The 26,825-nt window shown below is 31.2% G+C and overlaps 1 protein-coding gene across 1 annotated transcript in view; it reads right to left on the reverse strand.

The window, feature by feature from the left end:
* LOC143078558 (neural cell adhesion molecule 1-like) overlaps positions 1–25,186 on the reverse strand; it is a 112,560-nt gene extending 87,374 nt beyond the window's left edge. The window contains exons 1-7 of the mRNA XM_076253417.1: positions 24,866–25,186; positions 16,247–16,543; positions 13,352–13,696; positions 9,444–9,755; positions 4,498–4,605; positions 3,706–3,724; positions 3,188–3,267 (exon numbers count right to left, since the gene is read on the reverse strand). Coding sequence (XP_076109532.1) covers positions 3,188–3,267; positions 3,706–3,724; positions 4,498–4,605; positions 9,444–9,755; positions 13,352–13,696; positions 16,247–16,543; positions 24,866–24,944 — 1,240 coding nt within the window. The 5' untranslated portion in view covers positions 24,945–25,186. The remainder of the gene's footprint in view (positions 1–3,187; positions 3,268–3,705; positions 3,725–4,497; positions 4,606–9,443; positions 9,756–13,351; positions 13,697–16,246; positions 16,544–24,865) is intronic.
* Between the last annotated feature and the right edge of the window lie 1,639 nt (positions 25,187–26,825).

Consider the following 26,825-nt stretch of genomic DNA (forward strand, 5'->3'; position numbering starts at 1 on the left):
TCAACACTTACATGTAGGTTATGACTTCGAATCTGACACGTGTCAGGTAAGCTCTACTCCAATCTTAATTGAATAGAATTATTAGTTTTTCCTACCGAAAGTCGATGGTTCTTTCTGGGGACTTAGCGAATTAGCATGATAGTGTTGAAAGTGGCGTTAAAAACCAACCAATAAACAAATAAATTAACCAATCATCCATACCGGTATAATTATATAGCAAGAGAGGATAATTTTGTAGCTATCGTTATAAAATATTTTGAAAATTGACTTTGAGTTCATTGGTGTCTTTTTCAATGGATAGAAATAAGAAGATATTATATGAGTGCCAATGAGACAACTCTACATCTAAGTCATAATGTGTAAAAAGTTAACAGTTATAGGTTAAATTATGGCCTTCAACATGGAGCTTTTGCTCAAACCGAACAGCAAGCTATAAATAAGAGCCCCAACATTTGATTTATCATATTTGCGCCGCTACCGGGAAATTCTTCAACTAGTTCCTGTATTAATTGATCTTAATCTTCCGCCGAAATGTTTGAAACGTTAATTTTTGTTAAAATGCACTATCTCACTTTATCTAAAAAATGCACTTTCGCTTAAAAGATTAAAGATCTATTTCTAAAACTTAATAACTTTAACTAAAATTGAGAAAGGAAATGGTGAATATGTCAAAGCGACAACCACCCGACCATAGAGCAAACAACAGCCGAAGGCAACCAATGGGTCTTCAATGTAGCGAGAATTCCCGCACCCGTAGGTGTCCTTCAACTGGCCCCTAAAATATGCATAATAGTACAGTGATAATGGACGTCATACTAAACTCCGAATTATACACAAGAAACTAAAAATTAAAATCATACAAGACTAACAAAGGCCAGAGGCTCCTGACTTGGGACAGGCGCAAAATTTCGGCGGGGTTAAACATGTTTATGAGATCTCAACCCTCCCCCTATACCTCTAGCCAATGTAGAAAAGTAAAATAATAACAATACGCACATTAAAATTCAGTTCAAGAGAAGTCCGAGTCTGATGTCAAAAGATGTAACAAAAGAAAATAAATAAAATGACAATAATACATAAATAACAACAGACTACTAGCAGTTAACTGACATGCCAGCTCCAGACCTCAATTAAACTGATTGAAAGATTATGTCTTCATCATATGAATATCAGGTACAATCCCTCCCGTTAGGGGTTTAGTATCATACTATCATAAAATATACGAGAAGAACATAACCCGTGTCATGCCAACAACTGTTTTTTTTAGAAATAAATGTGTTTAGTTCCGATGCAAAGACCCTATCAGTGAATCAATGTTAAAGCCAAAATATGCAATCTTTAATGACCTGACAACAGTATCGTAACTATATCCCCTTTTAATAAGTCTATTTAAAGGTTTTGTTAGTTTCTGAGGAGAATACTGACATTTTTGTGCTTTATAAAGAATATTTCCATAAAATTTTGGATGTGAAATACCTGAACGTATAAGATGTCTGCATGTTGAGTTATATTTACGAATTATTTCCTTATACCGGTGATAAAATTTAGTAAATGTTTTGACCAGTTTGTGATATCGAAAACCCTGGTGTAATAATTTTTCAGTAATACATAAATTTCTCTCGCTAAAATCTAATACATTGTTACATACACGAGCGAATCGTACAAGTTGAGATATATAAACACCATAAGATGGTGACAAGGGAACGTCACCATCTAAAAATGGATAATTAACAATAGGAAATGAAAAATCATCTCTTTTATCATAAATTTTTGTATTAAGCTTCCCGTTTATGATATAGATATCAAGATCGAGGAAAGGGCAGTGGTCATTGTTATCATTAGCTTTATTTAAAGTAAGTTCTACAGGATAAATTTCTTTAGTATACATACTGAAGTCGTCATTATTTAGAGCCAATATATCATCCAAATATCTAAAAGTATTGTTAAATTTTTGTATCAAATGTTGTTTTGATGGGTCTTTGCTAATTTTAGTCATAAATTGTAACTCATAACAATACAAACTGTATGCTCATTATTGTAGATCCCGTATGTTCATTATTGTAGACCCATCGATTAAAATTCATAATTTGACAATTTTCCATCAATATTTGGTGTGATATTTTTCATCTTAAATCGAGGAACAAATATGTCAAGGTTTTTCTCTTTTAAAATAGCTACAGATTTGAGCCGGGTTTAAATTAATTATGCAGAAGCAGATCGGAATAAGTTATGACGCAGACACTAATCATTCTAATCGTAATCATGTTCATTGACCATAACGATGATGAAAGCACATGATATAATGACGTTTCGACATCATATAATGAAGCTAACCGAACAACATGATATAAGATTACAAGCACATAATATAATGACACAACCACATCATATAAAGATGTTGGCACATAATATAAGGGAAAGTGCACATCATATAAGGATGTTTGCACATCATATAAGTATATTTGCACATCATATAAGTACATTTGCACATCATATAAAGATATTTGCACATCATATAAGTACATTTGCACATCATATAAGAATGTTTACACATCATACAAGTACATTTGCAAATCATATAAGTATTTATGCACATCATATCAGTATGTATGCACATCATATAAGTATGTATGCACATCATATACGTGTATTTGCACATCATATAAGTGTATTTGCACATCATATAAAGATGTTTGGACATCATATAAAGATACTTGCACATAATATAAGCATAGTTGCACGTCATATAAAGGTGTTTGCACATCATATAATGACAAGTGCACATCATATAAAGTTAAATGCACATCATATAATGACAAATGCACATCATATAATGAAAATGATCATAACAAGACAGTTTTGGCGTTCCATATTTATTAATGATATTTTTTATTCATTACATGAATCTCCACGATAATAATATCACCAAAAGTAATGTATAGCCGAATTGTAATTACACGGTGCTGCAGGTGAAACTGGAGTTGCTTAGCTTTGCAGAATACCTGCGTATTGGTTTTGGTGGAGTTTGTGTTGCTCAGTCTTCCTTTTTTTAAGATAGATGTTGTGTGCACTTGTCTGTCTTTGTAGTTGTGATCCGTTTTTGTATAATTATGTTATCCGTTATTGGTTTTGAATGTCACGTCAGCTTTGTATCTTTCGACTATGTTATATTATAAATCTAACTTACCAAATTTATTTTCCACTTCTTCGTATTCATCTCCATTTTGAATATTCTGGAAGCCGGTGTTTACATAACATTTATCATTTCTTAAAAAGAAGTAATGATTTATGTAAAAAAATAAGTTTCAATTATTGATTTATTCAAAATAACTAAGTATTATAAAAATTATGTTTATAGATATAAGAAGATGTGGTGTGAGTGCCAATGAGACAACTTAGTATTTACAATACGAGTAAATGCTAGTAATTTTACAACATGTGGTGTATCTTTAATCGTCTTTCATTGACATATTGTAATTCTTTGAGCAAAATTTCAAACACTTAAAATGTGTCATAAGAGTAATCGAAAACAGGCTAACTTAGCAGATCGATACAAAGAATAAAAACAAGTATATCTAATTATAATGTTGTTCTGACTACAAAAATAAACCACACACGCTGGACAATTTACAGTCCTACATATAATATTTTCAATACGGTTGCGATGCTATCTCTACTATTCACGATTGAATAGAAAATACTTACTTTTCTTTTTGATCTTTCCCTGCAATTGTAAATACAAAACCGTGTGAGATTATAAACACTATCTAATAATTTTTCAAATAGGAAACACATTAGATGAATAACTCATTGAAATAAAAGATTAAAAATGGTTATGAATTTTAGCTTTTGAATGCCGCGGGTATACGTTAAGAAGGCAATGATATGACTCCTCTTTTAGTTTTATAGCTAATGACGTTGAACACAATGTAAACATTCAGAAAAAAACACCACATCGAAGAAACTACACATTGATGTCACTGCTAACTTTCATAGTTACAAATATCTACCACTAAAAAAATCAAACTTTTATACAACAAAAGCTTCTATTCCGACTAACCTTAACATGTTATTCACATGAATATTAACTGGTTGTCAATATTTGTTTACTACGGTACCTCAATAATTTCCTCTTTCGATTTGATGAATCATCAATAATTTCAACTTTTTACTGTTTAACGGGATTGATTCTTGATTTACGTATATTGATTAAATAAAAAAGTTTCTATGGTACACAAGCCATGTATAACTTCGTTATTCCCAGTATATAAAAATATTAGTTGTCTCATGTATTAATCTATTATTCACTCTTAATAGCATTTACATTAAGGTACCAGTTATATATTTTATCATAGTATTCCATTCAAGAAATAGAAAGCATGACAACCGTGTTTTTAACTTTAATCTGTTTCCAGTTAAATGTTGTGCGATGAAAATCGAAAGATATCACCGTTTATTATGATGGTTAGCCAATGTTAGCTTTGCTTAAAATTTTACCTTGACTTCTTTTGATTAACAGTATCACTATACAAGAGGTGCACACAATAACTAAAGTGACAACAACACCCACTACAGCACCAATAACCACACTTGATGTCGTAGATGCTGTAACAAAAATGAATAAACAAATAGAATGTTATATTTGTTATTCTCATAGTATTTTGTGTAATGCTTGGTCCGTTTCTGTGTGTGTTACATTTTAATGTTGTGTCGTTCTTCTCCTCTTATATTTAATGCGTTTCCCTCAGTTTTAGTTTGTTAACCCGATTTTGTTTTTTGTCCATGAATTTATTTGAACAGCGGTATACTATAATTGTTGCCTGTATTGATCATAGTAAAAGTATATTAATTGAAGAAATAGAAAGCATGACAACCGAGTTTTTGACCTTAATCTCTTTCCAGTTAAATATTGTGCGATGAAAGCCTTACAAATATATGATACTTTAGATTATAAATTTTTATTGAAAAATTGAGAAAGGAAATGGGGAATGTGTCAAAGCGACAACAGCCCGACCATGGAGCAGACAACAACGAAATTAACCAACTAAGTACATTATGGCCAAAAATGACTGTTTATTAAAAATAACATATTTTTCTGTAATGGCCCTGTTTTTCCTGTAATGGCCCTGTTTTTCTGTAATGGCCCTGTATTAATGCCCAGTTTGTCTGTATTAAGCCCAGTTAGAGTTTTTAATAAAGATAATAAAATCAAGTTGTAAAGAGTATAATACCTTTTTGTATTTTATTTTATTTAGTAACCAGCAACCAACATTAAAGAACCATATAAAGGGATCACTGTCCATCCTGTTTTTCAACACATAACTTCTGTCAACTTAATATTTTGAATATTTGGCATGTTTAACGCTTTATCATGGTGAAGTACAAATTATTTTTTTCAAAGTAAACTGTCATTAAAAGAGTAAGAGAGTACATCAAGTTGGCAGCAACACATACACTGTTGAACAGTTGGTTGATAAATGTATTAAGAAATGGGTGTTTTTATAATGGCCCTGTCATATGCCCTGTAATAATGGCCTCGGATGTCTGTAATGGCCCTCGGCGTTGCCTCGGGCCATTACAGACTTCCTCGACCATTATTACAGACCTGGGACATATAACAGGGCATTATAAAAACACCCATTCATTAATACTATAGTAATATTAGTGTCGCTTTGACACATTCCCCATTTCCTTTCTCAATTTTATATTTTAGTTTATCCTTCAAATCTCCAAATATGTAAATTTAACATTTATTATTATTGTCTTGCACACAGTTTATTAAAAGTAATTTATATAAAATTTCAGTAGCACTAACTACAATACTGATAATAAGAAGTGATCGATGCTTTATTTTTGTTTTTTAATGTACAAACCTTAAACATGTTAAAATAACATAACAGATCCTTTCACAATTATTGACATGCTTAGTAAGATATATTATCATATAGGCATAATTTTTGTCTTGGTTACCTTAGCCGTATATGTAAAATTGTTTGGGAATTTTAGATCCTCAATGCTCTTCAACGTTTTACTTGTTTAGCTTTATAACTATTTTGTTCTGAGCGTCACAGACGAGTCTTATGTTGAAGAAACGCGCGTCTGGCGTATTAAATCATAAGAAAAGAAAGACACACTATTGTGTATTTATAAAACAATGTATCATGTTTTAACTTTGAAAAAAGACAGTGATCCTAAAAAAATATTAGAAACTGAATTTAAATATTCTGGTTTTCCCCCCTAGTGCTTTTATAATCACTGTGTATCATCGCCACCGGAAATTGGGTACTAACGAAGAGGAGAGAAATAGAAAAAAGTAAAGAAGTTAAGAATTCATTCAATTTAAAGCATTTTCACTCATTTAATGAGTGTGCCGCTTAAGAATTCATTTTCTCATATATAATTCTTTAAATTATTAGGCCGATAAGTACAAAACTAATACGAGATTTTGTGTAATACTCCAAAACTTGCCACTTAGTACCGGAAAATATCTAGGTCGATGGTCCTCTGTCGCCCCATTCTCAAGATATTGAACTGTTTTTCATTATTTTTCCAGACACGTTTTTAGATTATTATAGTGTGGCATCATATTTACTGAAATTTTTTGTCAAAAAGATGTTTTTTTTAAATATGGACCAAAACATTGTGTGTTTATTGTACGGCGAATTACAGGACGTTGTACGGCGAATTGCAAAATAACAACTGTGATAGAGATAAACCAACGACAACCACCAAACCACAGGATCGAGAATTCAGACAGACACATAAAGTATGTGCTGGGTTACATACATTGTTTTATCATTTAAATTCTAAAATGATTCATTTGTAAAAAGAAAAGTTAAGAAAATACTTTGTTTTCATCGAAAGTAAGTAAGAATAAATAAATCGTGAATTGCATTTCGAATTAAACTTCTTGTCAGTTTTTTTTTGAAAATATAGAATGTGTATACATCTTAAATGTGGTCAAGCGAATGGTATTTCTATCTAATGCATTTTATCTAATGCATAATTAGATGGGGCAATAGGGGGGTCCATTAACATGTTAACAACACCTCGATTTTGGAAAAATCAGTTAACAACCAATTTTAAATTCTGCTAATAGTTAACAGCAACTTTAATTTACCCTTTTTTCCAAACGAACCCAAAAGCAATATAATGAAAAGGGGAAGTGCATATCTTCAACGTACTCAAAAGTTTGAAAACCACTGTACAAAGTTGCAGAAATAAGGAATCTTTTATAAATCTGACTAATTTTCAGAATACACACGCAAGTACCATATTTTTTTATTGGCACATGGACAGACCATTGAACGGACGGAAAAACAAACGGAGTGATTGACTCCAAGACAATTGACTATATATATTTCATGAATAATCGAAAATGCTTCAAACAGAAAAAGGGAGGCTTCTTCTGGTTATGTGTATTGTTGAGTAAATGTTTTATTTTAGTCAGTCGTAGCAAACTTGGATTATCGTCATGACGTAGGAAAGTGTAACAAACAAATAGAATGAGTGAATACTATATATATAGGGGTGAACATTATTTGTTTTTATGGCGGGGGCTCTCATAAATCATGATTACATCTCAGGGTATTCATACGACTCATTGATTACATGATTTTATTAACAGGAATTACGAAATTTTACTGTTTTTTTTATTTTAAATCATCACAACCAGTGTATAAATCAAAAAAAGTAACACGTAAGGTGTCACAAATTGAAGCACACTTTCATCGCCAAGTCCCAATTAAGAACTCTGAGCTGATATAAAAAAAGCATTGGTTCATCTTTACATTTCTAAAGTATTAGACTAACAAATTTGACATCTATTTAAGAACCAAGTCCTAATTTTGCAGCCTCTGCTATAGCAGGCCACACTGTTCAGTTATTTTAGGAATTGCAAATTGAAAAGGTACTTTATTTTTCATAATTCCATTCAGGTACTCTGGGTTATTGTAACTTATCAAACATTCCATATACATAAATTATTTTCATCATAGGACTGACCTTGGTTTTAGCTGGGTAAGAAATTGCCCTTCCTTTTAACGTTTTGGATACATTACAAGTAGAAGCCAGAAATAACTACATTGGTTAGACGTATAAAGGGGGCTTGAGATATCCCTAAACATGTTTTACTCTGCTGCATTTGTTGCACCTGACCCAACTTGAGTCCGCAACCTTTGTTATATAGCCTTGTATTTATTTATTTTTAAAAAATTTTGGTTCATTTATATGTTTCAGGAAACAAACATTGAACTTCTATCCCCCTTTTTTTAGTTAAATTATTGCTCACTTATTGGAGACAGCTTCATGTTTGGAGAATGGGGCGACAGAAGACGATCAACCTCGAAATGTTCCGGTACTAAGTGGCAAGTTTTGGAGTATTACAAAAAATCTTGTATTAGTTGTGTACTTGTCGGCCTAATAATTTAACGAATTATATATCAGAAAATGATTTCTTAAACGGCCCCCTTATCAAATGAGTGAAAATGCTTTAAATTGAATGAATTCTTAACTTGTTTACTTTTTTTTCTATTTCTCTCCGCTTTGTTAGTACTCGATTTCCGGTGGCGATGATACACAGTGATAATCATACAATAAGAAATATTTAAATTATGTCTCTGTCTTTTTGACAGTAAGATATATAACTGTACTAAGTTTCTAATGGTTGTTTTCGATTACTCACTTGATTAAAAATGTAACTATCTTCATTGGACATTAGCATAATAAATTTTTATTGATAATCTAAATTGTGAATTTTTTTGTAACTTTTAACTTGAAAATAATGGAAACTCTCCCACTTTCTAAAGATGAACATTTAGGGAAAAAAGGAGATCATCTTCCACTTCGTTTTTACAAAGATTACAAATTTAATTATTGACCCCTGTATCTACTTCTCTATTTCTAGATCATGACTACCAATTCTGAATTTTGTCATCTGAATTCTCAGATTCGTATTGCCTATAGACAAATAAGGCTCGAAATTTATATGTCTGTTTGATTAGGAACGTATGTACTACAGCTGCAAAGTTACAATTAGTTTTCAAGCTAAATGAAAGAAATTAAAATAACAGAATAAGGCTACAATATTCCAATGATGCATGGCATACTTTCACCTCTGTGTATAATTCAGATAGAGAAACCGAAAACGTGCGAAAAAAACAGAACGATGCACGTTTGTTGTATGGCCCTATATATATAGCTAGTCTACTGGTTTGTGTGATATTTACATAGTTATCAATGTCTTTTGGTTAACAAAAATATGCTTCTCTTGAGTAAGGAAGTCAACATTCATGAAACGTTCAGTCTTTGGAAGCTTGTAAGGTTTACAACAGATTTTTAAGGTTAACGGAATCTAATAAAATAATGAAACAGGTGTGGACAGCATGAAAAAATAAATAGCGAAATATAGATTCATAGTTACATTAAAAATATAACTTGTGTACCTGAACTCGTTGTGAAGGCAATAAGCACATCTGTGAAATTACTTCTTTTCATTGCTTTATTCTCAGCATACATTCTCAGTTCGTAAGCTTTTCCTTCCTGTAAATTTGATACTTCATATGTTCTACGTCGCCTTTGTTCGTTTATATCTTCCTCACCAGATGATACAGATGTCCATTTCGATGATCCTTGTACTCTGTACTGTATGTAAAATGTTTGTTTATATCCTCCACCAGAACCTGGATCCCATTGGACTGTGAAACTGGTAAATGCTGAATCTCTTTGACTAAAATTTCCTGGTATGTCTGGTACACCTAACGATTATGTTTAAAATGTTCTTAACATGAGAATATGTACCGATATGACAAAACAAAGCAACATTTTATTCTGTAAACCAAAACATAAATTGTTCGATAATAATGAAGAATATGTTCTAAACCATACTTGTTAAATATAATTATAAATTTGTATTTGAAATTAGATTATAGCCTATGTTGACATCTTCAACTTGTCACAAAAATCAATTCAAAGAAGATACTGTTTTCTTTATGATCATAAAGTAAACAAATCTGTTCTGAATAAATGCCTTTTCCTTCAATCTGAGATAAAGACGGCGATAACTTGGTGGAGTAGTCCATTGTCGCTCTTGTGTTTGTTGGGGTTTTTTTTTTTGCTCATTAATGTCAAAGGTACATTTTTCAGCAACTGAAAAAATATGAATGGCGAATGGTTTCAACAAAATACACACTTACATTTGATAGAAACGGTTGATTATTGTTAAAAAGGCACACATACGGTAATATCTGGTATTGAATTCTATCCTGTTTTATGATAAAAAGAGGGACGAAAGATACCAGAGGGACAGTCAAACATATAAATCGAAAACAAACTGACAAATTCATGGCTAAAAATGAAAAAACAAACAGACAAACAATAAATAGCACATCTGACACAACATAGAAAACTAAAGAATAAACAACACGAACCCCAGCAAAAACTAGGGGTGATCTCATGTGCTCCGGAAGGGTAAGTAGATCCTGCTCCACAAATGGCACCCGTCATGTTGCTAATGTGATTACAAATCCGGTAAAAAGTCTAATTCGGTAGGTCATATTCATGAAAGGGAAGGGGATTGTAGTTATGACGTAAGGATCATATCCGATATTATTTGTGAAACGGTCATTCCATAACGGTCAACCAACTCGTGATGGCGTCCATAAAATTTACGGAGTGATGATTCCAACTTCACCATTTGGAAGATGCACTTTCGAACGCAGCCTTAACTGACGAAAGCATATATATTAATCCATTTAACTATGTAGCATATCTTCTTGTTATATAAGATACCCCTTCACGTTTGACTAAGGAATTAAAACACAGATACAGAATTCCGAAGATACTATATAAAGCAATATTTTGGATTGTAGTTATTTTATAAGTGTAATTTTTCAATACACTTTCTATGCGATTAAAATTCGTGATGTGTTACAGTAATCTAATAATACTCAAAATATTTTTTAAAACATAACAAGAACAAAAATAAAAGTTATTTAATGGTTTATGAATTATTCCTGCAAATTTTTACGCCATTTGCTGATATACCCTGGCATGGGATTTTTGGAAGTTTCAGGGAACTGGTGTTACTTTGTAGGAACCAAAATTTCACATATATTTTGAAACTTTTTTTTTCTCAAACGATCAAGGATATACGTTATGACGAGTAACACAATTGAGCAGGCTTAACTACACATTTTAAATTGCAGAACGTCCATTCCGTTTAATCTCATCAAACGTTTTGAACTATTCGACATTATTAATTGGATATGAATGCCAGTGACTTTTTTGTTTTCTGTTTATTTATAAAATTCAACTTTTTTACCGAGACTTCTATACAATGTCACTTTGTTGTCAATCTTCAAGTATATTTATTTTTGTTGAAAGATATATGCATAAAGTTAATGATTAAAAAGGCGAATTGTTAATTCCCTTAGCAGCGTATACAATAATTTAGCTTTTTGCACAAATTGGGCGAGTAGTTGAAATTTTGATAAGGTTTAGTTAGTCATTTATATCAAACTTGTATCTTCCTACCAACTACACTACACTGCGATTTATTTTATCGTTTGTGTTGTTTTCTGGTTTTTTTTTTTTTTCATGGTGTTTTTTTAGGGAAAAAAAGAGGGGTAATTGTATACATATTGTACATATAATTTAAAAGACGAAGTGAATTTGTCAACTGCAAAGTTTTCACAAGAAGTTTCTCAAACAATGCGTTAGTGCAATTTTATCAATATTTGTAATAATGTATTGATAATTTAAACGTTATCTTGTTATCTGCTGTGAATACAAAATATAAGTCAGCGATCACCCTGTTGTCTCAAATATATCACATACTACGTAAAAATGGTTTTCAAATTTTTCTTGTAGGTTCGTTCGAGTGCTTGCTTTTGAACGCTAAATTATTATCTGATATATTTTTGGACGATCTCACGTCATAAAAGATCTCTCTTGTTTATTTGGGTACTTCGAACTTATTTACCAAGTGAAGATTTTTAACTTTATATTCAATACATGTAAATTTAAGCAGGCATGCGTAATAAAACACGACCCCCCTTATCAACATGGAGTTCAAAATAGGATAAGATACAACAACACTACATCATTCTCAATGTTAAAGATTTTAAGCCAATTGATTAGTCATATATAGTAAAATATATCGAAAAGTATTACATAGAGAGGACATTTAAATATAAAAACGTTGATTACAATGGGAATTTTTTGTTATTATACCAATTACCATGGTTTTTTTTTTATAGTTGTGCATCAAAACGGGCATGCTGTTTTTTATAAAGTTTATGTGTATCTTATGGTCTTAACTTCTGTCTTGTGTTGTCAGTTTATTTTCTATTTGTGAGTTTGAATGTCCCTCTGGAATATATTGTCTCTCTTTAAGTAACTTTAAATATAGGTTTTAGTAATACGGGTTTTTCAATTTCCTTTTTGAATAAGATTTTCTTGGTCGAGATCAAATACTTCTATAATATGTGTAAAAAGAGAGCACACATAAGAAAACATAAAAAAAAAAAAATTTGCGTATTCAAATCAAAACGATTTAATTTGGTTTCATCTGAAATGAAATTTTCTTATATTTGCTGAACATTTAGCTAAAAATAACATCAAATTAAAAAAAGAAAAAAAAGAACAGTAATTTTGTTTCGGATTTTCAATCGTACTAATTCTAAAATAAAATTATTAAGATCATCCAGTCAGAGAAAAAGGGAAATACCTGTTCTCAGGTTTTTAAAACCCAGTAAAGTTTTTTTTATTACAACGTTTAACATGTTTAACAAGAAAATCTGCAACGACATTCCATTTAGAGTATCATTTTGTTTGTTAAACGTAATTTTCAGATTTGACTGACTTGTTTTTCTTTTCCATTATTTTGTATTTCTGTAGGTTATTTTTAAAACGTTATCTATAATATTTATACAGGTATACCAATTAACCCGCTGAATGGATGTTCTAGGCATTTAGATAGTTGTATGTACAACAGTCTCTGTAAACTCATTTTAATAATCAATATTGACATATCTGATGTTAATCTAAAATAAAACATCTATTTTAACAGTAATGTGAACAGGTGTCACATGTATCAGATCCAGCTTTACTCCAGGAAGGGAAGTAAAACCGAGAGAAGTTCGTCAAGGGAATAATTGCCGAATATCCTAAATGGAAGCCGTTATCAATAAAAAAGAGATTTGAGAAAATACCGAGAGATATATGTGAACTATTATAGACAACATTGATTGATTATTCGTTTTCTGTTGTGAACTAAGATATACTTACTGTCATACTCAAGTACAATAGAGAACTTTACTATTACACATTATCTTCTTATTTTTATACTTACTGGCAGATTCCAATACAGTAATGAACTTTACATCGGGAAATCCACTTTTAAGTGTTACAGTGTAATTAGCAAAGTCATTTGCTTCCAAGTCATGTATGGTCAGTGTTACATTATAACCATCAAGTTGTACTTCCTTCCCATGAATCTTATCTTGTACAATAGAAGAGGAACTTGATAGTTGATATTTTGCTGAATTTTGTGTTGGTATTGGTATTCCATCGCGAGTCCATACAACATTGGTAAATTTTGGAACACTATACACATTAACATATATAGCCACTGCTTTATTAATCTCACCAAACTGTTTGACTCTGTCAATGGTGTCTGAAGTAAATACTGGCTGAGCTGAAATTATACATAGTCAGATATATTTTTGTTTTAAAATGACTGCATAGGAAACGCTGTAGGTATTTCTTTGAAGAAGAATTTATTCCTGCATGAATTTAAATTTTGTAAATAAAAAAATAAATAAAGAACAATCAAATCTAGTTTCTTTACTGAATCCTTTATAAAGATGAGCATTTTGACAAACTTTGAATCAGATATTTAATAGTTTGATAAAAGACATGATCACATTCTAAAGTTAATATTTTTATATAATGAAGATATTGACAAACTGGTGATCATATTAGCAGAGCTTGCAAAATAAGCACCTCATCAATAATGCAGCGACAAAATGCTCTGGAACTAATAACATATCCTAAAATTCCTAATTCAGTTTGACAGATGGCATTTGAGATGAAGCTACGAAGGATAATGAGAAGTTTTAAAAAGTAAAATCACAAAAATACTGAAGTCTGAGGAAAATTCAAAACGGAAAGTCCCTAATCAAATGGCTAGGTCAAATGATTAAACACATCAAACGACTGGACAACAACTGTCATATTACTGACTTGGTACAGGTATTTGCAAATGTAGAAAATGGTGGATTGAACCTGTTTTTAAAGAATTCTGATTTAATGGTTAAAATATCATTATATTGAACCAAGTCAACACTTTAAATATGTTAAAATATGCGTTGACTTTAGTTCCTGTGCTTATCCGATCTTATCCGGTAACCTTTGTGGTATCACAATAGCAATTTACCAAATTACAGTTAGATTTGTTCTCCAACTAACTGATCAGCTGGTAAAATATTTTGCTCAAGTGAAAGGTTATAAGTATGAAGTGAGTGCTGTGAAATTAAAATTTTTATTACCATCTATTTCCAGTTAGATAAATTTCAAAGATATTAATGACTTACTATAATATGGGTCACTGGTTTAGAAGGTCTAACTTTACCATGAAAACATTAATCATATATAGATTTAAAAAAAATAATAGTTCAAAACTTGTTTTGTAGGTCAATTTTTATAGCTTTGTATTCTGAGAAGAAGTATATGTGTAATCGTGATTTGGATAAAATTTTCTAAAAGAATTACTGATCTGCTGGCATTAAGGGGAAGTAATTTTAAATTGACTAAAAATTTAATGAATAATACCAGGCTTAAGATTTTGCGTACAAAAGAATCATCAATAGTATAAGACTTGAATGAAAAAAAAAATGAAATGCAAAATTAGTACAAAGTTTAAGAGCATTGAGAAATTATTAGAGATTTTGTCAAATAATGCTCATACTTGTTATCTTATTCTGGTTTGAAAAAACTCATAAGTACTAAACTGAATAATTCAAGTTTTGCAAAACAGTTAATCTATAATTTCCAATCTCAATGAAAATTCATGTCAATATAGAATTGCTGACTTCGGGCAGGTGATACCTACCTAATTTACAAAGGAATTTGTATGATTTATAGAACTTTGAATGTGTTCCACAAAATAATTCAAACAGGTTTTTTTTCAAAATTTTAATCATCTTAAAAATAAATTTCAGTGTTCTTTCAAGAACAAAGGATAATAGTATAATAATTAGGAAAATAATGTTACAAACAAATTACTAATAAAATGACTGAAGTTGATATTTATCGGAAAGAACAATAATTTGCTGATTTTATGCTAATTTCAATTATTTCCCTTTAATAGAAGCAGATTAAAAAAAGTGTTTTAAAAAAAAAGTTCAATTAAAATTACACACAAATTGCGGTTGGAAAACAGAGCTATAAATTATAGAATTACAAAACAATGTTTTGAACTTATTATATATTAGATCTATTTATGATAGAAGTTTTCATGTCAAAGTTAGACCTTCTAAATCAGTGACTCATATTATGGTAAGTCATCATTTTGTTTGAAATTTATGACAAAGACATCATCTAACTGGAAATCGATAGTAAGTATTAATTTTTATTTCACAGCACTCACTTCATACTTCAACAACCTTTCACTTGAGCAAACTGCTAAAATATTCTATCAGTTAATCAGTTAGTTGGAAGGAAATATAACTGCAATTGGGTAAACTGTTTTTGCAATTGCTATTGTGGTACCACAAAGGTGACAGGATAAGCACTGTAAATGTAAACAAAATATGTTGGAAATCGTTTATTATATACAATTATAAATGATCTTTTTGACACAGTATTTCGTATTTAACTCTGAAGCCACTGTTTCTTATTCAAAATTTAAAACTGTAATTGTGCAAAGAATTATTTGAACAGTTGTGATTCATTTGCATAATACAATGGTTGAAACAAAAATTTGTTTAGTAGAATATGATCAACTACACATGATGACAAACAATTCTACAAAGTTTGAAAGCTTTCTGTTAAACGGACACTGATACATAAGATGCACAAGGTGTCTTGGTACAATGTTAAACAAATGGACGAAGTCATACCTTTCATAAAAACTGTAAAGTCATGCACTTTAGAAAATACGATGACAAATAATCCACCCAACATGAACATGTGAATACTATCAAATCAGCTTGATATATTCTTATAAATAAATAACTCAGATTACCATTTACAGAAACTAGTCCAGAACCTGTCTGTTCAAGCTTATTGAATGTGTTCTTAATACCATTACTTGCTGTACACACATATTCTCCACTATCCTGATATCTTAACCTCACTTGGACATCAGGTAACTTCAGAGTTTTATTTCCACCAAATTCTCGTATGATATCTCCATATTTAGACTTGTGCTGCCATTTATGATAAATATAACTGTCAGGGTTACCACTAGGATCACATGTAACTGTTCTGATAGCATCATTCTGTGAATATATAGGACTGGTAACTGTGATGTCTGGAGCATCTGTCGTAATAAAAAAATCGTATTTTCATAACTATGACAATAATGTCCAGGAGCATGTTTATCCATGCAAGAGGGTCAATTCTAGTTTTTTTTCTATGGTCTTGAAAAACCTGCAACAACATGGCGATGTCAAAACTCTCCTATTATTCTTTTTGAACATTTGTAAGGATAATAAGTAAACAAATATAAAGTCAGGATCATTCTGAGTATATGGAAGACTTAGAGCTGTGATGTCTGGAGCATCTTTTGTACGCGTACCACTCTGACGTACATAATTCAGATTGAGCTATATCTACAATTACGAGTTTATTGTAATGGTATGCCAAATCGGTATATTAATAGCTGTGTCAATAATATGAAACCAAATAGAGCGTTATTGGTGCAAGGGTCGATAAACTTATCATTGATAACAGCTCGAAATTGTGTACGCCAGACGCGCTTTTTGTCTACAAAAGGCTTACAAAAAAAGGTAAAAAAAAGGCTACATATAGTTTGAAGTTTAAGAGCAGTGAGGACTATAAATTTACTTCTGGTTTATATAATGTATGGCCCTAAAAACTTTACACAACATGATGACGAACAAACTGTTTTCCTATTGTACATGATTAGAACATTCGGTTGAACCTCATAAAGGAAAATACAGTTTCCGCAAATTTGTTTAAATTAACATCATAAATTGTATGTACGATTTCCCGCAAACCTATTTATATGATTTCAAAAAATGTTTGGTGGCATGATTCAGACAAAATAAATAAAATATCTACCATTTTAATTTTAAAACAAATCTATAGTTTTCTTGTTTTCATTTCAGGGTCTTTTTTAGCTGACGTTGTGTTGTAGGTTATGGTCATTGTTGAAGGCCGTATGATGACCTACATATGTTGAATTCTGTGTCATTTGATCTCTTGTAAAGAGTTGTCTAATTGACAATCATACTACTTTTTTTATATATCTACAATTATGTTCTGATATTACTTTTTTACGCTTAAGGTTGTTATTCTCTCTATGATGCATAATGACACAACACTTGTTTTATAAGGAAGTGTTTAAGTCATTGACTATATGAAACACTGACCTCAACTAAAAATAACATCAATCAATGAAACGCAAAATGTACGACAAAATATTTATTGAATGCGTGTCCACTCGACACGATACAGAGCAAGTCATTAGGCAATTGTATGTAAGGTTACTATGTAAAGGATATACGTCGATAACAGTCCAATCTGTAAAATATTGGACAGGTCTGAGGCTGCAGGTCAAAGGTAAAAAAAGCACAAAAAAAGAACATAATTTTGTAAAGATTTATTCTCATCAAGTGTTAAAAACATTATTTTCTGAATAAACTTAATTTACAATAAACTTAATTTACAATAAACTTAATTCTCAATAAACTTAATTTACATAGAAGTATAGCCTATATGTTGGCCTCTTTAAACCGTACCTCAACTTAACCAAATAGACAAGAATTAAGTACAGTTGAAGGTAAACACCATATATTGCTACTTGTACCTGAAGACACACCGTATGCGTATCATGATTTTACGTGCACTAGAACTACTTTATATATTTTCCTTGAGAATACCTTTACATGCGTTTGATGTTTCTTTTACAGTGAAATGCTCAATGGTTACTGTCATCCTCTCTTAATTGACAAAGTTGATGAAGGTATATTCTTAATGCAAAAAACGAAGACAGTGATGTTAGTAATTGTGGTTTTTTTTCAAACTTTGGATTGAAACCAAATGTGTATTTAGATATTTTCAATTTCATTGTGAAATACAAAGAGGATGTAGTTATTGCAGACTGAATTCTTTTGATCCTATAATGCATATATGTCCTTATTTACATTTACTTTTTATTGATTTCGCCATTTACTTCTTTCGTTTTTGTGCAATATTGAGACAGAAAGCAGTGTCCAATAAAAAAAAAAAGATTCTCGTACAATTTGTTTACGCTCAATTTTTGATGAATATAATACATTTTTTTTTCAGATATCCGTACCTATGTACACTAATACTAATAGATACATGTTTTTTTCTACATTTTGGTGTGCCTTACTATGATCAGTGATCTTTTCAAGTCTAGTTTATCCACCATTTAAACATGTTATTACATACTACTTTCATTCATACAATATTGGATTATCTAGACTCAGAAAGATCGCTGATCATATTAAGATACACCCAAATGTAGAAAAACTATCTATTAGTTTATATAGGTTTTGATATCTAAAAAGTAAATGGCAAAATCAATATAAAGCAACTTTAATAAGGATATACCTCAGGCATAGATTACCTTAGCTGTATTTGGCAAAATTTTTAGGAATGTTGGTCCTCAATGCTCTTCAACTTCGTACTTTATTTGGCCTTTTTATAAATTTTTTGGATTCGAGCGTCACTGATGAGTCTTTTGTAGACGAAACCCGCGTCTGGCGTATATACTAAATTTAGTTCTGGTATCTATGATGAGTTTATTTGTATATGCATTATAGGGACAGACAAATTCGGTCTATAGTTAGCAAAAGAGGGACGGAAGATACCAAAGGGATAGTCAAACTCATAAATCTAAAACAAACTGACAACGCCATGGCTAAAAATGAAAAAGACAAACAGAAAAACAATAGTACACATGACACAACATAGAAAACTAAAGAATAAACAACACGAACCCCTCCAAAAACTAGGGGTGATCTCAGGTGCTCCGGAAGGGTAAGCAGATCCTGCTCCACATGTGGCACCCGTCGTGTTGCTTATGTGATTACAAATCCGGTGAATAGTCTAATTCGGTAGGTCACATTCATGAAAGGGAAGGGGATTGTAGTTACGACGTAAGGAACATATCCGATATCATTTGTGAAATGGTTATTCCATAACGGTCAACCAACTCGTGATGGCGTCCGTAAAATTTACGAAGGGATGATTTCACTTCACCATTTGGAACTCTTGGTTTAATAGCTTCCTTGTAAGCAGCAACCCTCTATCAAGAAAATCATGATAGGAATTGCAAGCACGGGAATATCGTATCAATTGGGAGATATATACCCCGTATGCAGGTGCTGCTGGAATGTTGCTACTAGCTACTTAGAAATGGAAAGTTCACAATTGGAAAGCTGAAATCATCTCTTTTGTCGTAAAGTTTTGTTTTCAACCGACCCTCATTGTCAATTTCTAGATGTAAGTCTAGATATGAAGCCGACTTAACTGTATCTGTAGTATCCTTTATCTCTAGTTCGATGGGATAGATTCGTTCCACATAGTCACCAAATTTTGAATTGTTTAGTGAAAGAACATCATCTATATAGCGGAAAGTAGAGTTAAAGGATATTGCTAACTTCTTATCTTTCTGCAAATGATGGCAAGTTTTATATATATCATATTTCAGAATGTAGTCTTCGCCTCTTAGTTATTTATTTCTTCTGGGGTTTTTATTTCTCATTGAGTGAATGAAAAGAAAAACATGCAGAGACATGTTCACGTTTAAGAAAAAGGTTCAACCATATCGAGTGTACCGCAGTCGAGTTTATTTCAAATATACAATTAAGTTTCATCATAAGGAATTGAAAAATATGGCCGTGTTTACACCTCAAAATTTACTGTGAGTACAGACATTTAGGAAAGTTTTAATGCATGGCAGGAGCTAGATATATACAAGTAATATGTAGTATACGTTTCAGAAAATTAAAAACTTACCTGGATTTTGATGTTCAGTTTTTTTCAGTCTGCAGAAGATAGCAAAATAAAAAAACACCCGAGTTTCAATTGATACGGTCCCCTCATTTACACCGTTAAAATCACCTATTGTCTGCAGATGTCAATTGTACATTTATTGTTGTAATAGTTATACACCGAAGGAACGGTGTGTCTTGATAAGAAACACCGTCGTCCGGAGGCCGGAGGGGTTTCTTATCCAGACACGCCGTATCCGGAGGTGTATAACTAACTTACACCCCATTCTAAACTCTATATTGTTAACATTGGTTATTAAATGAAAAAAAAACGATATCACATATTTTATTGACAATATCAAACCATGATATATAAGATTTTTTTTATTACATGAAACTACACTAGTAACCGTTTTTGGTTATCTTCGTTCAAACTTTCACAAGTGAGTATATTTTACCAATGTCAAGGTTGTTTTGCATATTGCAATTAAATCCTTGGGTTAATATTGATCAGCAGGTCAAGGTTGACCGTATCGTGTATTCATAGAACAAACAAAAAATACGTCATGCTCCTTGTATGCAGTTGTCAATATGGAAGGGTATGAGACGGACGACAGTTTTGGCAAGCGTTGGATTTGGTAGAAGAGACTAAAGATAAAGGCAATATTATAACCCAAAGTACTTACCTGTATCAGTTTAATAAAGGTAATCATAACTATATGTTTTTTCTTACGGTTTTATAGAAAAAAAGCCCCCCTCTTTTCGAGAATAAACAAACATTCATATTCGGACCTACAAAGGGATAAGTGTGTCTTCAATAGAAACCCGACTACCAGACACGCTCAGCATACAAAGATACAGATTTAATCTTTTAATTTGGGTCTAACCCGCGGAACCCCGACCACGGATCGGCCACTGGATAACGAGGGGGGGGGGGTCCGAGAGTTAGAATCTCCCCTTTTTTAAATAGAAACATATGACTGGGATAAAAGGATAAAAAATATTACTTTCAGCAAAGGAGTATTTAAAGGATTTTTTTTTTATTCAAAATAATTGCTTAATTTTTTTTCGCTATTGGAATTTCCTAAAATAATCTTTTTTTAATATCTTGAAATTATTAGTAGTGAACATTATTAGTAATTTCTTATGTTCATGCTATTTAAAGAATAATCAATTTCTATTGTTACAAATAACAATGGACTTTGTTTGTTTTCTTTTTTGTTTCCAGAATCCCCGCTTTATTCGTAACAATAGATCTATTCAATTTACACGTATTTAGAACATACTCACCCAATCTCGACCAATATAAAGTCAGTTTTTTTCCCTCTTATTTTCATAGTACATGGTTTTCCATACACTATGAAATGCTATACATGAATGACTTTTCATTGTCAGTTAATTATGAAAGTGAACTCCACTAACGAAGTATACAATTCCATGAGGCATTTTCCATGGGAAAAAAGTCTACTGATTAAAGGTGAAAGAGCAAAGATTAAAAACAAAACATTTAGAATTTTGCAAATTTTCTAATTGTACACATATATAGAATAAACAAAAACAATTGGGGTAAGGATATAGGTAAAATAGTATTTATCTAATTTATATACCTGACATTTGAGGGATTTTTTTCTTTCAAGAAAACAATGCCAGACTGCTTATATATAAAGCAAAGTCTTTTTTTCAGAGAAACACAATACATGTTAATTTATCAATAAAAAGTAAGCATTTAATGTTGATCTGAATTTGAATATTTCTACAGTTTATATTTATTTAAAAAAACCAAAAAGGGAATTTATATAATATCGTCATGATTGTATTGCTTTTTAAAATAAAAAATCTCAAGATAAATAAGTATTAAATTTTACCTGAAGCACAAGAAAAACAATTTATCCATTTGGTTCTGACAAACTATGTCAGAGCTATTAAGCTAAGCCCGAGTATTGTCTGACCAATTTAGAACATATTCACACTTTCGAGTGACTTTACAAAATTATCCTTTCTCATTGTAATATTCAAACCTTAATAAGAGTTCATTTTTTATAATGAACTAAATATAAAACATAGGTAATCATCATTGCAATGGATGGAATGAAATAGCTCTGACATAGTTTGATAGGACTGAATGGATAAATTGTTTTTCTTCTGCTTCAGGTAAAATTTGATACTTATATATCTTGAGATTTGAGTAAAAGCAACACAATGTTATGTAACACAACGTTGTCAGTTTATAATCGATTTTTTAGTTTGACTGTCCCTCACGCATCTTTCGTCCCTCTTTTATGTAAATCCCCTTTTTGAAATTTGATTTTTTTTTATATAAATTAAAAACACTCTGTATAAATATTTAAATTCAGACTATTCAACATTAAATGCTTACTTTTTATTGATAATTTACATGTATTGTGTTTGTCCGAAAAAAATCCTTTGCCTTAAATATCAGCAGTCTGGCATTGTTTTCTTAAAAGAAAAAACAATAATTCCCTCAATTGTCAAGTAAATAAATTAGATAAATATTATTATACCAACATCCTTACCCCCAATTGTTTTTGTTTATTCTTTATATGTGTACCATTAGAAAATGTATGAAAATTTACAAAATTCAAAATGTTTTGTTTTAATCTTTGCTCTTCATCTTTAATCATTATAGGCTATTTTCCCATGCAAAAATGCCTCAAGGGATTGTATACTTCGTCAGTGCAGTCATTAAGATGTTAACTTTCATAATTAAAAAAAAACGAAAAAAAAAACAACTTTCATAATTTTAAAACAGACAATGAAAAGTCATTCATGTATAGTATTATATAGTGCATGGAAAACCATGTACTATAATAAAATTAGAGGGGGGACTGACTTTTCATTGGACGAGACGGGATGAGTATGTTCTAAGTATTATATGAGGAGAGATTCTCAAAACTCTTCCCCAACTTAGCTTATTTTGGCATCTTCTGCCAAAATGAAAAAAAACCTGATAGCACAATTTAGTTAAGTTTATAATTTTCTAAAACATAAAATGCATTTAAAATTCATATATCTAGTTCCTGCAATCCCTACAAAACTTTTGCATGTGCATAGATTCGTCTGTACTCTAAGTAAAAATCGGTGGTGTAAATACGACAATATAAGCCTAAAGGTTATGATGAACCTTAATGAGAACAAATAAGGAGATAACAACTTGCAATCAATTAAAATTATTTTGTTGTTCGTGGAACATTTCCTATCTATGGTGGCCGGTTAATGATTGATTTTTTCTTCCGGTTTTTTTAACTATTAGCTACATGTAAGAATCAATTATGCTACCATCAGCTGTCCAATATTTTTAGGAAACAGAAGGGCTATTCTTACAAATACTGGACAGTTCAAGGTAGGATTATAGTTTCTTACAGGGTAGTGATTGTTCAATCACTGAAAAAAGAACGGCTACAACAATAGAATGACGTCACAACTCTGGGCTTCATTTTAGTTTCCATTCAGTTTAGAGTATAGTATTTCTCCAAAATGATTTTCTTCAAGTACATGTATTAAAAAAGACTTCTTTTCACCAAAATATGTTATATGGATACATGTCTTGTGGTATGGGATGCAATTTAGTGTATCGTCGCTGTTATGCAAAAACCTCGTATCTCAATATTTTGCGGAAATCTTTTTATCGATTATTTAGAATTAAATATGTATGTTCCACTATATGCGAAAATATCTGACCTTCTAACCAATCATCAACCCGAATTCTGACATGTGACGAAAAAGTGTAGTCGGATTGGTGAGACATTTTGTTGTGCAAAAATATCGTATCTCAAAAGAAAAAAATTTTGCACGGCAGCTGACATTATTACAGGTACAGTTTTATCAATTTTAGGTTCTCAAAGCTAATATATTAGCTTAAAAATAATGAAAATACAATATAGGTGCAGAAATTTTTGCTCGTCTTGGTAATTGATTGGTTAGAAGATCAGATATTTTCGCATACAGCGGAACATACATATTAAATTCTAAATAATCGAAAAAAGATTTCAGATTTTACTGCCTGGTGTAAAATTATCAAAACCTTAGATACGAGGTTTTTGCATAACAGCGACGGTATATTAATTGCCAATAAGACTTTGAAGACTGCTTTTTTCCAAAATAAGTCAAAATGTTATATGGTCACTAGTCCAGTGGTATCTGTGGTCCTTTTGATTGCACATATTTTCACTTAGGCATTTAGACTACCTTGTTATAGAATTCCGAACAACTAATTATGTTAGGACTAATAACCTTATGATTCCTATTTTACTACGTCAGATGATCATTTGGTTAATTACATCATCCCCAGTGATGCTTAAAGATATTTTTTGAAAATTCAAAACTTTGTTTTATCGTTGAGATGCTGAGAAATCCAAGGCTATTCTAGTAAGTTTGACTTCATGCCGTTATGAATTTGATCAAAGTCAATGAACAATGACATACTAGTTATTAATAGGAGAAGCCTCAGTTAAAATCCGTCATTTAGAGATGCATCTATATACTACATGACATTGATATTTTATTTTAAGTTTATGAAAAATCTTAGACACAAACAAGGCATAAGTAATCTAATAGCAAGTGAGGTTTTTATGAACGAAAAATATACTGTCTTCTACTAAACATTTTGTAATCTACAAAAGACATACTTAACTTACATGTAATATTAAGTATTTTAGAAGTCTCAACACCACCTCCTTGTTCCAATGTGGCTTCATTACTTGCTCCACAAATCATGTTTTTTCCATTATATATTCTATCCACACTGTATCTTAATGTAGATGTTACACTATATGTGTCAGATGTTGGATCATGAGATGGTGGTAATTGTGTTGCATTTGCTGTAATATTAGTTTTACCATCTCCAAGAAACCAGTATATTGAAGCCTTTGGGCGACTTCCAGTTGATGTACAGGTTATCACCAGTGGTTTAATCTCCTCTGTGTTAACTGAATGAGCGCTGAATGTAGGAGGATACGGCTTTACTGAAAACAAAAATGAAATGGACAGAACAACAATGATTAACTAAATCTCTGTCCTCTACATTACCATTATTATTAAAATGTACTTTACAATTTCAAAAGTCTCTTTAACCTCGTAAAATTGTTCTACAATTTAACTTCTATATTTGTCCTACTTACGTAAAATGTAAAGAGAACATCAGGAATTAATTTGCCGATAAATGTCTTCGGAATGTTGTGTTCACCTTGCCTTGTCTTTGGTCATGCACTCCTTTTCATAATTTGTGCCTGATCACCAAATCTAAATTTGTCACTGGATTATTTCTAATTAATTTAAGAAACACAATACCCCTTTGAATCTGCTTATCCTTTCAAAACAACCATTTTCTCAAAAATTCGATGCTTAACTCTTAGTTTTAAATTGTTATATTTATGGGTTGCATGTATTAATTTTCATCACTCTTTGCAATAGTTATTCAAAATTGAAATGCTGGAGTTTTGGGCACTACATTTGCGCGCATTTGGGGATTTAAAAAATTACGTTTGGGCGCAGCTTTTGATTACATTTGCGTGCATTTATTTTACATGTAAACGCAGGTAAAAATAGAGGTCACATGAATAAAATAATATAAAAATATAAATATGACTATAATTTGTTAATTTTCCTTATAAATGTGAATATAAATTAATAATTTTGAAAATATTTGTTATTTCAAATTATATATTGTTCATATTGAATTCTAAAACAAAATCTAAAGTGATGATGATAAATCCCGTTCTAGCTTAAGGAATAGTGATTGCTTTTAAATAAGTAAACAATTTAAGCTAGTTTGTAAAGTTGTGTGAAAGCACAAGCATGCAGTCCATAGTTTTCCCCCAAGTCTTTGAATTGAGCCCTGTTTTTTTTTATCAAAGAATCTTTATAATATTATGAAATTCAAACAAATATGATAATAAATGATATGGTATGATTGACAATGAAGCAACTTTCTACAAGGGTTCAAATGAGTGAACATAAGTTATAATAGATCATCACCGCACGGCTTTCAACAATGAGAAAACCCAACACCGCATATGTACAAAAGGCCAAAAGACACGAAAAAATAAAACAATTCAAACGATAAATCTACCGGCCTTATTTTCAACGAATGTACGAAAACTAAATTTTAATATGACAGACATGAAACAACGACAACCACTGAAATACAGACTTGAAGTGATGGTCCTGCTCTTAACTAAATAACACCCAAAGTGTAACGACAGACGGTCATGCAAACAGCGTTATTTACAAAGCACTGCTTTTCACATTATGCAAAAAGTGTAAAATGAGAATTCATAACTCAGGTTTTTAATATAAAATGTAGGTGCATATGGGTGGATATAATTGCCAGACATATATATTACCGTTATGTCTTCCTTGGTTATTAGAAAAGCCCGACGTACAGGATAGTGAGATTTAAAAGGCCTCAACATAAATAAAAAATTGACATTTTAAACAGGAAAACGACCTGATTTATGGTATTATATATCAATAAAAAAACCAATAAGATCAGACGTACAATGTAAACCTACGAAATCCCAATGAGTTTGATCTTTTAAGGCTCATAAAGACTGTGGTTACGTTAATATAAAAAGGAAGATATGGTATGCTTGTCAA

Source organism: Mytilus galloprovincialis, chromosome 6, assembly GCF_965363235.1.
Source record: "Mytilus galloprovincialis chromosome 6, xbMytGall1.hap1.1, whole genome shotgun sequence".
NCBI classification, from domain to species: Eukaryota; Metazoa; Mollusca; class Bivalvia; order Mytilida; family Mytilidae; genus Mytilus; species Mytilus galloprovincialis.